Source organism: Pelophylax lessonae (genome assembly GCF_965119305.1).
Source record: "Pelophylax lessonae genome assembly, chromosome: 4".
Lineage (NCBI taxonomy): Eukaryota > Metazoa > Chordata > Amphibia > Anura > Ranidae > Pelophylax > Pelophylax lessonae.
The window spans coordinates 136,934,126-136,946,711 of record NC_138771.1 but is presented as its reverse complement, the minus strand read 5'-3'; the positions used below and the strand labels follow the sequence as shown (position 1 = coordinate 136,946,711).

The window sequence follows — 12,586 nt, the reverse complement described above, 5'->3', positions numbered from 1 at the left end:
CATTCCACATTTCAAGGTTCAATAGCGATAGATGAAAGGTGTTCAATCATTTTTACATCACATGCTCCAGTGTCAAAATTACCGTTTACCTGTGCTTAAAGACATCCAAAACATGCATTTCCAAACAGAACCCAAGATGAGAAGAGTCATACCTTATTTTGGCACCCCAAAATAAATTGTGAGACTTTCATGCAGGATTTGACCCACAGGCTGCACCCCTGAGCTTTAGACCACAGCCAACATAAAATTTAGGTTGGGTAAAGAGTTGGGGGTAATTCATACAATCATTTGGTTAAGTTTAATATTTTTCCCTTTGTAAAATAGAATACATTATCTCTGGCTTTATTATAAAGCCCTTGAAGAACTGCCACATGGTTCTCTAAAGCCGTTTCTCTTTAGGACATACAGCCTTGTGCACAATACAACATAGAAAACCTGGGGAGTGAGACCACAAATCGTATTTTTAACCATATATTGGCCTATAACACCTTTCAAGTTGAAGCCTGGAAAGATTTTACTGGTTTTCAAAGTTTAGATGATAAAAGAGCGAATAATCAATATAGACCAATAAAATAGGTCTAAACTATTCGCTGTGGTAGCCAACTACTGGCACCAAGTCCTATCATGAGTGATAGTGATGAGCTGGAAAATAAACGACAGACAGTATAAGAGAATTAGTCAGATTATAAGGTTTTTATCATTATGGAGAGGATGCTGGTATCCAAATAAACGAGAAGCTATTTCTGAGCTCCTTAAGCTAAGGTTGGGACAGTTTACTTATATGCTGGGCAAGAAAAAGGAATCCTATTACCAATTATTTTCTACAAAAATTTAATTGGCTATTATAAACTCTGATACACAGAAACTGCACTTCCACAGGTCCACTAAATGCAAAACATGGTTCATTCTGTAGGAGAGACTCTAAACAATTTTGTGGAATGAGTGCATATATAAATCTTTTTCTTAAAGGAACAGTGCCCAAGGCGGTATGTAGTAAAGAAAATATTAAAAGAACCAGTGACACATCCTCTTTAAGCCAGTGCAACTTTTAAACATTTCTTAAAAAGAGCACATGTATTCAAGTCACTAACCATGTCCTAAAAGGTGTGTCTCAGTATCTACACAATCAAAATTTGAGGCACAATCTTTTGCTAAAAAAAAACAAAAAAAAGAAGAAAAGAAAAAGAAAAAAAAAGAAGAAGGCTTAGCTTTGACCTATTGAGGGTTACAACCTTAAACATCTCTAACTGCGATCTGTCCTCAGCGGCTCCGCCTTGGGCTGAACCTCTTACCAGAATTTCATACTGCCTTACACAAGGGTTCGAAGGCATCCAAATACGAATGTTGGTAGCTTGTATCTGAAAAAACTTTTTTTCAAATGAGCTTCCAATTACAAACTCATTACTACTAACCTTTGCAGAGTATGTACAATGTCACCGCTTTTGTTGAATTCATTGCACCCCAATCATGAAACTATGCCCACCCACAGGAACGGGTGATCTGAAAAGTTTACATGCTTGAAGCCCTACTTACACATTTCTATCATCACATAAGTGATAATAGATGAAGTCATTTTATGTACCTGCAGAAACTGCAATTTAGAACACAATAACCACAAAGGATATTATGATACCGATCAGCTGCAAGATTAAAGTCCCATGCTCAAGACACTAATCAATCAGATTACATAATATTGGCTGGACCTTCAATAACAAGCCTTGCCTGAGCACAGTAGGGATACAATGGTAGTCACTTGTATCCATAGTAGAGCACAGGGAGTCATTGCCTCTCTAATGACAGGTCAGTTGATGCCGCCATAGGTTAGCATTACTGGGCTCTTTATAAACAACCAAAAGGTAAAACAAATCTCTAAACTTGTGCTTATCATCACTCACACATACAGTCAAGTTGGCTCAAAAAACAGACAACAAGGACATCCCACTCATTCCTAGGCAGACAGACAATCATAAGACAGATTATGACAATATTCACATTGAAGCAGGTGACAGAAAATGGACGGTGCAATTATTCTTGGGTCTGGGAAGGCATGTTTGCATGTTCATTCATGGAGCGGGATCATGATTACTTGTCTAATAAGGGAAGCAAAATGCACAAGGGTCATGTCATATGACAGCTAATGTAAATGAGAGGTCTACACCGACTCCCTCTTGGGCTACAATGCGTGGTCTGAAGAGTGTCAAGTGCACTAAACACATTCAAACCAAATATACAAATTCCTAACGGATTTACAGAGAATATCTTATTTGCATCAGAGTAACTTTATTTATGGCTAAATTGAAAGTGTGTATGCGTGTGTGTGGTCTGAGGATGATCCTGCATGATCAACGCCACTAGTATGTAGACAATTCTTACTTTTACCTTTCCAATGCTGTACCTACAAGTTTTGCACCTTGCAATGATGAATGCATTCATTCCAATGCATCGCAAAGTCCACAGGCAGCAAACAAGATTAGCAGGTCTTGAAATAGCAAGAGGTTACCACTGTACATGAATTAAGGCCACCCTGCTTCTTTATAAATCTTAACACACTTTAAATTAAAAAACTGATGGCATGGTAGATCATGGATGTTTATGTGGGAATTTCTAGAAACATTTGATTACCATGCCAGCCAATGACCAGGCAAGAAAATACAATGGTGCACTTTGAGGACTAAAACACCTTCAAAAATGAAATGAAGGGAAAAAAAAAAAAAAAAAAAAAGTTTTACACTCGTCTGTTTGTTCCCATGTTTTCTTTCAAAGTGTATGAAAAGGCTTCAAACAATCTTCCACTCCAGAAATCCATGTCGGCAACGGTCTCATATCTGGCGCTTTCAGCAAACTGCATTTTTTTTCCCCCAGAGGCCTTTGCAGCACCTGTGCTTGGCAAGAAGCCATTCGATCAGGTGTGCCACAGTCCATCTCCTTTCTTCCATGTGCTACAGTTCATCAAAGTAACACACAACGAAAGAAACTGCTCTTCTTTGAGGACTTCTCTGTAATTTTTACTGGACCTCCTCCACTCGGGGAGCTGCTTTCATTCTGGAAAAGAAAAAGTTAAAGATAGAATTTGCTGAAATTTAGGCTAATTTTTTTCCAAGTGCTGGCTCTACTGTAGGAAGGAAAATCAATCCCATAGAAAAAAAGAAAACCATTTTCAGAATAATCTAACCCAACTCCAAACAGGATGGGATGGGGTTACCCTTTGTACTACTATATTTTGGTTATTCTTAGTGGGCCAGTTGAGATTTCTCTTCACTGCCCGTCCCTGTGACTTCTAACAGAAGTTGTAATTCTTCCCCCCCTTAAAAAAAAAAAGAAAAAAAATTGACTAATTACTAAGGAATGCACTGTGCCATAGATATCCACAAGCCAGATGCAGATCACTGAGAATTTGTTACGAACAAAGATCTAAGTTTTGATCATTAACCAATGCAGGGTACACACATACATTTTTTGTTTGGTTCAACAGGTTAAATGGAAAAGAAAAAAAAAAAAAAAAAAACACACAACACGTGTGCTCTTGGATATGGAACTGGTTAAAAAAGGACGTGTCCAAAGGGTGGTAATCAATAACGCATATTCAAGACTGGTCTGGGGTCGTAAGTGGGGGTCCCCCAGGGATCAGTCCTGGGACCAATCATGTTCAATTTATTCATAAATAGCATTGAGGACGGGATCAGTAGCTCAAGATCAGTTTTTGCGGATGACACAAAATTGGGCAGGGCAATAACTTCACATAGTGAGGCAGATATCTTACAGAATGACCTGAACCAAATAACAGAGTGGGCAACTACATGGCAAATGAGGTTTCATGTGGGGAAGTGTAAGGTTTTGCACTTGGGGGCTAAAAGCATAAAAGCACAATACACGTTAGGGGGGGAACCTTTGGGGGGAGTCAAAAATGGGAGAAAGATCTGGGAGTCTTGGAAGAGGATAGACTTGGCAATGGCATGCAATGTCAAGCTGCAGCTGCCAAGGCCGGGAGAATATTAGCATGCATAAGGAAGGGGATGAATTCCCGAGATAAAACTATAATCCTTCCACTTTATAAAACTCTGGTCTGACCACATCTGGAGTATTCTGTCCAGTTCAGGTCGCCATTCGTCAGAAGCGATGTGTTGAAGCTGGAGAGAGTCCAGAGAAGCGCAACTAAACTGGTTAGGGGATTGGAGGACCTTAATTATGAGGAGCACTTACAATCGCTTGATTTATTCTCCCTGGAGAAGAGACGCCTGAGAGGGGACATGATAGCAATTTACAAATAACTCAATGGTGATCTCAGCATAGAAAAAAAAACTATTCAGTCACAAGGACACACAATGCGATTAGAGGAGAAGCGTTTTAACCTCAGGCAATGTAGGGGGTTCTTCACTGTTAGGGCTACAAGACTGGAATTCTCTACCATAAGAGGTAGTTACTGCAGGAAGTATAGCTACTTTCAAAAGACTCTTGGACATACATCTCAATGCTCAGCACATTAAGGGGTATGAGAGAGGATTACGGACACACACACCTAAACAGGTTGAACTGGATGGACTGTTGTCTTTATTCTTTATTACTATGCAACTATAACACATGATGTTGGCTCAGAGTATTGATTGAATGCTGGTTTTCCAGCAGGACCGTGGACAAAAGCCGGTCATTAGATCGGCTTCTGCTGTACAGACCGCAGCACACATGTATCAAAAGTTGGCCAGTTCCTGCTGAATGTGTAAATATCAGACAGTCAGATTCAGAGCAGTGAAGAAACATCCCATGTCCTAATTGCTTAAAAGATATCGGAGGTCAGTAAATGCTCTGAAAGGTAATGCAGAGTTAATCTCCTGCCTGTCAGCTGAACTAACTAGTTCCTACATTCTAAAAAAAATGTGCAAAAGTACCTAGAGTAATAACACAGCTGTCAAAAATATGACCCTATAAGATTTCCTTTTTTAAAACTGCTTAAAAAAAAATATTAAAAATACACACCATTTTCCTGTTAAGTTTTGTCATGATGTCTCGACCAAGGGTAAAAAATGCCTTAAACAGAGAAAAAAAAAAAAAGATACACTCAATAGATAGCTACATGTGGAAGGGTAACATTCTGGTTTAAAAAATAAATTAAAAAGCAAAAAAATAAATAAATTCCAGGTGAACTACAAACCTTACCAAGATCCTTACCCGCTTCTGATCTTTATTGTATTTTTATTGAATTTTGTTAAACATACAAAGTAAAAAGTATGAAATAAATGTGTAAATCAAAAGGGCATGAGAACCATCAGTAGTATAACGTAGGAGTCTATCAATAGGTTATGACTTGAGTCTCATTTCTACTAGGTCATCGTTACATATAATAGTACAAGGTATTTAGAAGGAAAAAAAGGAGAGTATAGGGAACACCATGGAGTTTTGAGATGTAAAGGAAATATGCAAAGTAAATTCAGTTAGCACACGAGGTATCTAAGGTTCTGTGAAAAGCTCTTCAGGGCAATAGACGATTCATTCCAAGCCTCCCAGATTTTATTGACTGATCAATCAGTGCAGTCAGGTGTTCCATGCTATGTATGTCGGCTATGGTAGACAGGAGTTGAGAGAGTGTGTGGGGGGGCAGTAGATAACCAGCAACATGGTATAACACTTTTAGCCGTGAATAAGCCCGCTTCTTTTCTCTAGATAGAGGTGTTATATGCCACCTGACTACACTTAATAAAACCCTAAAAACTGGAAAGTCCCAAGCAGGAAGGTCTGTTTTGTATTCCAACCACATGATCAGTCCCTGGAATGTAATTTAGAACAATGAACTCCAACACTGCTTTAGACATGTAGCACTAAATGCATGAAAACCAAAAAAACATACTAAAAAGATCATCAATCCATACAACAGGCTGTCTGGTATTCAAACTTTGATCAAATGACAGGAGATGGGAGTTGAAGATTTTAGAAAATCTATAAAACTAGAATGTCTACAAGCTGAAAAAAAATTACCATGGGTGACCACTTTTTGCATTATCGTTGATATCTATATTGAGCCAGGCAATGCACTGACACCTTTGCCGCCATTGTGCGATGTGCTGGGTGTTCAGTGTGACCCTGTGCCTTTAAGGAGGGGTGGGCTCCCTCTAGTCACCTGTCCTCCATCTATCCCATTAAATGCATGTGCTCTCATTGTAGAGACTCTTTAAATTGTAGAGTTAGGGACTGCAGATTACAGGGTGCCTTGCCGCGGCCTGCAGCTTACGTATGTATTTGCAAATGTGTGCAACCAAACCCCTGTTTTTTTAACGCATACTGTTAGACAGTGCAATTCGGTTGGTCGCTGGCTGGTTGTTAAGTTGTGACTGGAAATCTCTTTGTTTTTCTTAAACTATAAAGAAAAAGTAGTATTCTTTGGGCAAGTCTCATTTCTGTACAGCTATGTCTTTAGAATTTCAGGGAGAGAATTTGTAACCATTGAACAGAGACACAGTAACCACTAGGGGGCAATATTTCTGTTAGACATTTTTTTTTCTATTTAGTGATGCTGTAGAAAAATGAAATTTAAATCATACAATCCCATTTTAAATATATGATTACAGACACATACAATCACTAGTCAACTATGAGAAATATTTAATACTTTTATGGGGTTTTTCATAAACACCAAAAAGGGCCCAAATACCAGTAATAAAAAAGTTAGCTGAATGGCTCCGTAAAACAGCTTCAGGCTTAATTTCCATCACAGGTTCAATGCTCTAACCCAAAAGTTGTACCCAATTTTCCATTTTGACCATAATATGCCATCTCATTAATTTAAATTATCGCCAGACAGCACAAAGCAAAAAACAGTGGCAGCAACATCTAGCATCCCTATGAAGTCATTGCCATCTATAAATTGCAATTAAAGCTATGTCCTCTATGACAATGTTCCTCAGCTCTGGTCCTCGGGGCCCACTAACAGGCAGGGTTTGCAAGATAACTAAATTACATCACAGGTGATCTCATTTGCTGCTCAGTGATTTCAGTATTCTAGTCTGAATCTCCCCAAGGTAATACTTAAAATCTGGCCTGTTAGTGGGCCCCGAGGACCGGAGTTGAGGACCACTGCTCTATGATACTATCCTATAAACTATTCTTCTCTTTACCACCTATCAGTATTAAATCTGCCTATATTGATCATGTAATGCTTTATAGGCTTTGCATGTCCTATAAATTAAAATTCCAATACTCAAAAAGTTGGGGCACTGTGTAAAAATCTGCAAAAAAAAACAGAATGCAATAATCTGCAAATCTCATAAATCCATATTTTATTCACAAAAGAAAACATATCAAAATGTTTAAACTGAGAAAATGTACCAATTTAAGAAAAAAATAAGGTAATTTTTAAACTGATGGCAGCAACACGGCTCAAAAAGTTGGGACAAGGCCATGTTTTATACCGTGTAGCATCCCAACACTCCATATACATCGGAGAACTGTGGAGACCAGTTGCTGGAGGTTTGGGAGAAGAATATTGTCCCATGCTTGCCTGATATAGAATTCTAACTGGTCAGAAGTCCTGGGTCCCTCCCCTATCACTATTTTTATCTTGGTGTCAGAAAAAACTTGTTAGAAGGGATTCATGCTGATAAAAAAGAGGAATGAAGCAGCAAACAGAAATTACCCTTAGTGCTCTTAATTGAGACAAGTACACGGGATATGCTTTGTTCAGACGTCGTGTCTGAGGTTTACAACCACTTTAATTATGCAACGTTATGTGAACAGCATAGTGCTCATTATCACCCTATACCAGTGATGGCAAACCTTGGCACCCCAGATGTTTTGAAAGTACATTTCTTATGATGTTCATGCACACTGCATTGTAGTTGAGCATTATGGGAAAAATAGTTCCAAAACATTTGGGGTGCCAAGGCTCGCCATCACTGCTATACAATGGCTTTGGTATATATTGAGGACTCCGTTTACCATGCACTTACCTCTTCCACGTTGATGCTAGATTTTGCACTGGTCTCAAGGAACTTGATTCCATAATCAATGGCGAGCTGAAATACAACATACAAATACATAAAAACCAAGGAAAATGTTTCCATGTTACCACGCCAATAGCTAGATTGTCCATCAAATGTCAGAACATTTTAAGCAGTAGGAAAAAAAAAAATAAGAAAAACCTAGATTAAACTATAAAAAAAAAAAAAAAAAGTGAGTCACTTACTTTCTCTCCCCTCTCTCGTGACACTTGTCTCTTGTCGTTCATGTCACACTTATTGCCGAGAATCATCCGTTCCACATCAGATGAAGCATGCTGTGGGGGAATTGTGTGCACAAGCACATGTTAATTCAAAGTCAAATGTGTGCCTTTTTCTGTAATGTACCATTAACTTGCCTACATGCGAATTCAAAGGGGAATATACATATTTGTTTGCTTATAAATTAAGATGCCAATAACACTGACAAAACATACAGGAAAATTAAGAACAAAAAAAAAAAAAAAACTTTCCAGATTTCTCATTGAGGGACACTGAACCAGCCTGAAAACACAAGCTACAGCAATGTCCCTAAACTTTACCATCTAAGCCAAAAGGTTCCTGCTTAGCGAACCAAGGCCTATCAAGCAGAACACAATAGCAACTGGACAAGTTTTTCTAAAAACCTGATCACTGCTCTGGGGGGGGGGGGGGGGTTGCCCCCTAATGACCAGGTCATTATTTTCGATTCCGCACTGCGTTATTTTAAAAGACAATTGCGCGGTCATAGGACGCAGTACTGAAATAAAATTGATGTCCTTAGTTCTCCACATATAGAGCTTTATTTTGGTAGTATTTGATCACCTGTGCGATTTTTATTTTTTGCACTATAAACAAAATAAAAAAAAAAAAAAAAAAAAAAAAAAAAAAAAGAGCGATAGATATGATTATATATATATATATATATATATATATATATATATATATATATATATACACACATATATATATATATATATATATATATATATATATATATATATATATATATATATATATATATATATACATATACATACATACATACATACACACACACACACACACACATATATATATACATACATACACACACACACATACATATACTTTTTTTTTTTTGTTTGTTTCCATTCTGCTATAAAACATTCCCAAAAAAAAAAAGTTTTCATCTTTTTAGGCCAATTTGTATTCTGCCACATATTTATGGTAAAAAAAAAAAAAAAAAAAAAAAAAAAAAAAAAAAAAAAAAAAAAAAAAATCGCAATAAGCATATTGTGATTGGTTTGCGCAGAAGTCGAGTCTAAAAACTAGGGGAAATAGGATATGTAATTTTTATTTTATTTGCTTTTACTAGTAATGGTGGTAATTAGCGATTTTTAGTGGGACTGCGACATTGCGGCGAACAGATCGGACCCCTAAGTGACAGTTTTGACACTTTTGGGAGGACCAGTGACATTACTATAGTAATCAGTGCTAAAAATATGCACGGTTACTGTAATGACACTGGCAGGGAAGGGGTTAACCTAGGGGTGAGCAAAGGGTTGTGAGCCTAGGGGTGCGTTTTCTAACTGTGGGGGGGAGGGACTCGTGAAATGACCATAGAGACCTTTAATCCTATATAGAAGGATCACAGGCGCTCTGTGATAATTTCAGAAAGAGCGGTCAGCTGTGTTTAAAGCAGCTTACTGTCCTCTCTCAGTGGGGAGAAATCACAGGCGCCGTAAATTGCTGCCGGTCCCGTTATCAGCATCCCCGCTGCCTAGTGGGGGCGGGAGTGTGCCGCCGGCGTCGCACGCTCGCCCCCCCAGCACGACGTTTGCGAACCGACGTACCAATGCATTCATTCGAGCAGCCAAGCAATCCTGCAGCAGTATATATGCGGTGGGTGGTCGGCAAGTAGTTAAAGACCAATGGAGTCAGTGGTTACCCAATATGTACAAGCCCTTTCCCTGATCTCCCTGAAAATGGGCTGCTACTGTCATTTCATGTTTATGGGAACCTCATGTTGACATGCAGAAACTTTACTAGTACATGAACTGCCATAATCTACTACAGCAGAAAAACTCTGAGGTGTGTTCAGGCAACCGGAGGCTTATCAGCAGTCTGCTTATTTGCGGTGAATGGAGCTGTCCCGTTCCCCTGCTGTGCTGAATGACAGTACTTGTCTCCAGCATGCACATGTCAATCAGCCCCTACTAAATATTCTTCTCTTTGCTAGCAGTATAGTCAAACAATGATTGGGAGGTTTTGCTGTTCACCATACTAACTCAGCATTTGGGCCATGGATCACAGGGATCAAATGCTACATGCACTTTGGAAGGAGAATTACTTTTTTTTTGTAAAGAAAACCAATGTAGATGACCTCTTTTCGCCTCTCCTGGACATGAGAACTGCTGCTGCCATTGCAAATGGCAATGGAAATTCTGCATTTTTTTTTTAACTAGATCTTGTATTTATAACAAATTAAATCTACGTTGGATCCACATTGGGACCAGTGCCCCTAGTGTCACAGGAGGGAGCGCAGCCCTGTTCCTTTAAGCTGCACCTACGCATTTCGTACTCTCTCCTGCAACCTATTATGAGCAAAGTGGCTGTGATGGGAAAGAATACACACTGCGCATGTGTAGCCTGGAAACCCAGCAAGGTGCTCTCTCCCGTGGCACTAAGACAGTGTTTCTCAACCTTTTTTTCAGTCAAGGCACCCTTTAAAATTATAGGCAGTCTTGAGGCACCCCATTCTAAAATGTAAAAAAACTAATAGTTTTACATAGTGCAGCAATATCCACCGGTAGGACAGCCAACGTTAGAGGTGATTTTTCTTCTTCTAAAGCAAATACACTTTTGCACACTGGTACTGACTAGTAATTCAATGTTTCTCTTCTCCCTCAATGTCTCTCCATCAGTCAGCTAATGTGATCCCAGTGCTGAGGGAGAGAGACAGGAGGGTCAAACAGGGATGCTGTGGAGGCAAAAGACATCCTCTTATCAACTGACGACATCATTGGTTGTTAGGATGCCGGTGTCTAGAAAGTCAAATTGTTGCATAATGGAAACCTGTGGCTTTGTATAACTAAAAGTCAGGCTTCATCCACCTGCTGGCTTGTATACAATTTTTGATCAATTTTTAGGCATTTTGCCAAGGCGTCCCTGAAGAAGACTCAAGGCACCCTGGTTGAAAAAGGCTGCACTAAGGTACTACTGGGCCCAGTTGCTCTGTCCCAAACATAACTTGGTCCGGAGCCATCATAGGTTGTAGAAGGTTTGAAAGTGGTTGTAAATCCTAAAGGTTTTTACCTTAAAAGTATAACTAAAGGCAAAGCATTTTTGATTGAGTGGAGAGGGATAAAAACACTGGTCAGATTTTTTTTGCTGTCTGTGCCCCCATTAGAAAGATTCTCCCTCTCTATTTTTCCGGTTTACCATTATCATTAAAAGTAAGAAACAATAAATTGCCAAAGTTTGGGTTGTCCCAGAAAAGTAATAAAGGAGAATCTTCCAATGAGGGCACTAGTTCTGGTGAGCTGGGGGTCCCCAAGGAATTCCCTAATTTGCAGAGATTTCTTCCCACTTCCTGTTAGGCTCCGGCACAGGAAGTGGAGGTAAATCTCCCCAATGGGACAAAGATGGCAAAAATAAACCTTACAGGGATTATAACCCTTCCTCTATGCAAAATAAAAAAAAATAAAAAAAAAAAAAAACACGTTTTTCCTATAGTTCTTTAATGCATTCTGTGCATCAAGTTAACCTCCCCATTATATTAACCCGAGACCATTCAAGATCCAGCACTGTGCATGAGAGCCAAGGCTTTCCCAGCTCTGTCCCTCCTCTCTGGGCAGATTGATAGCAGCATGAACCATTGGCTCTCACTGCTACATAGTTAGTCTACTTGAAAACAAAGTCCATCTAGTTCAACTAATAAAAGGGGGGGGGGGGATATATACAATCTTATACGCCCAATCCTATACCCACAGTTGATCCAGAGGAAGGCCACAAAAAAAAAAAAAAAAAAAAAAACCCAGCAAAGCATGATCCAATTTGTTCCAGAAGGGAAAAAAAAAAAATTGTCCCTGATCCCCCAAGAGTCAATGGGATATTCCCTGGATCAACCTATAAAATGTTAGTATCCAGTTACATTATGTACATTTAGGACAGAATCCAGGCCTTTTTAAAGCAATCTACTGAGCTGCACAGAATAAGCACTTGAGAAAATCTATTCCACATTTTCACAGCTCTTACTGAAGAAACCTTTCCGTATTTAGAGATTAAATCTCTTTTCCTCCAGAGGTAAAGAGTGCCCCCTTGTCTTCTGTGTTGCTGTCAATCAAATGCTGTGACAAAGATGGGGGGCGGGGCCAAGCTGCCCGGTCTGTGTCAATGGACACCAACAAGGCAGTTTGGGAGCAAGACTGCCCAATTCGCCCCATAGGAAGCAGCATCCTTTGGGGGCACTGCCAAAGAGGAGGAGCCAGAACACCAACGAGGGGTATCGGGGCTGCTCTGTGCAAAAACATTGGACAGAGCAGGCAAGTATTACAGGTTTATTCTTTTATTAGAAAAAAATAATAAAAACATTTAATATCACTAAGACATTTTTAAATGCAGTTTTGAGCTTTAAACTGGAA

General features: G+C 39.2%; 1 protein-coding gene across 1 annotated transcript in view; it reads right to left on the bottom strand.

Moving 5' to 3' along the window:
• Positions 1 to 2,566: 2,566 nt before the first annotated feature.
• Positions 2,567 to 12,586, bottom strand: part of RAB8B (RAB8B, member RAS oncogene family) — a 49,559-nt gene continuing 39,539 nt past the window's right edge. The window contains exons 5-8 of the mRNA XM_082255272.1: positions 8,171 to 8,260; positions 7,935 to 8,000; positions 4,972 to 5,022; positions 2,567 to 3,042 (exon numbers count right to left, since the gene is read on the bottom strand). Of these exons, the coding sequence (XP_082111398.1) occupies positions 2,950 to 3,042; positions 4,972 to 5,022; positions 7,935 to 8,000; positions 8,171 to 8,260 (300 nt within the window). The 3' untranslated portion in view covers positions 2,567 to 2,949. The remainder of the gene's footprint in view (positions 3,043 to 4,971; positions 5,023 to 7,934; positions 8,001 to 8,170; positions 8,261 to 12,586) is intronic.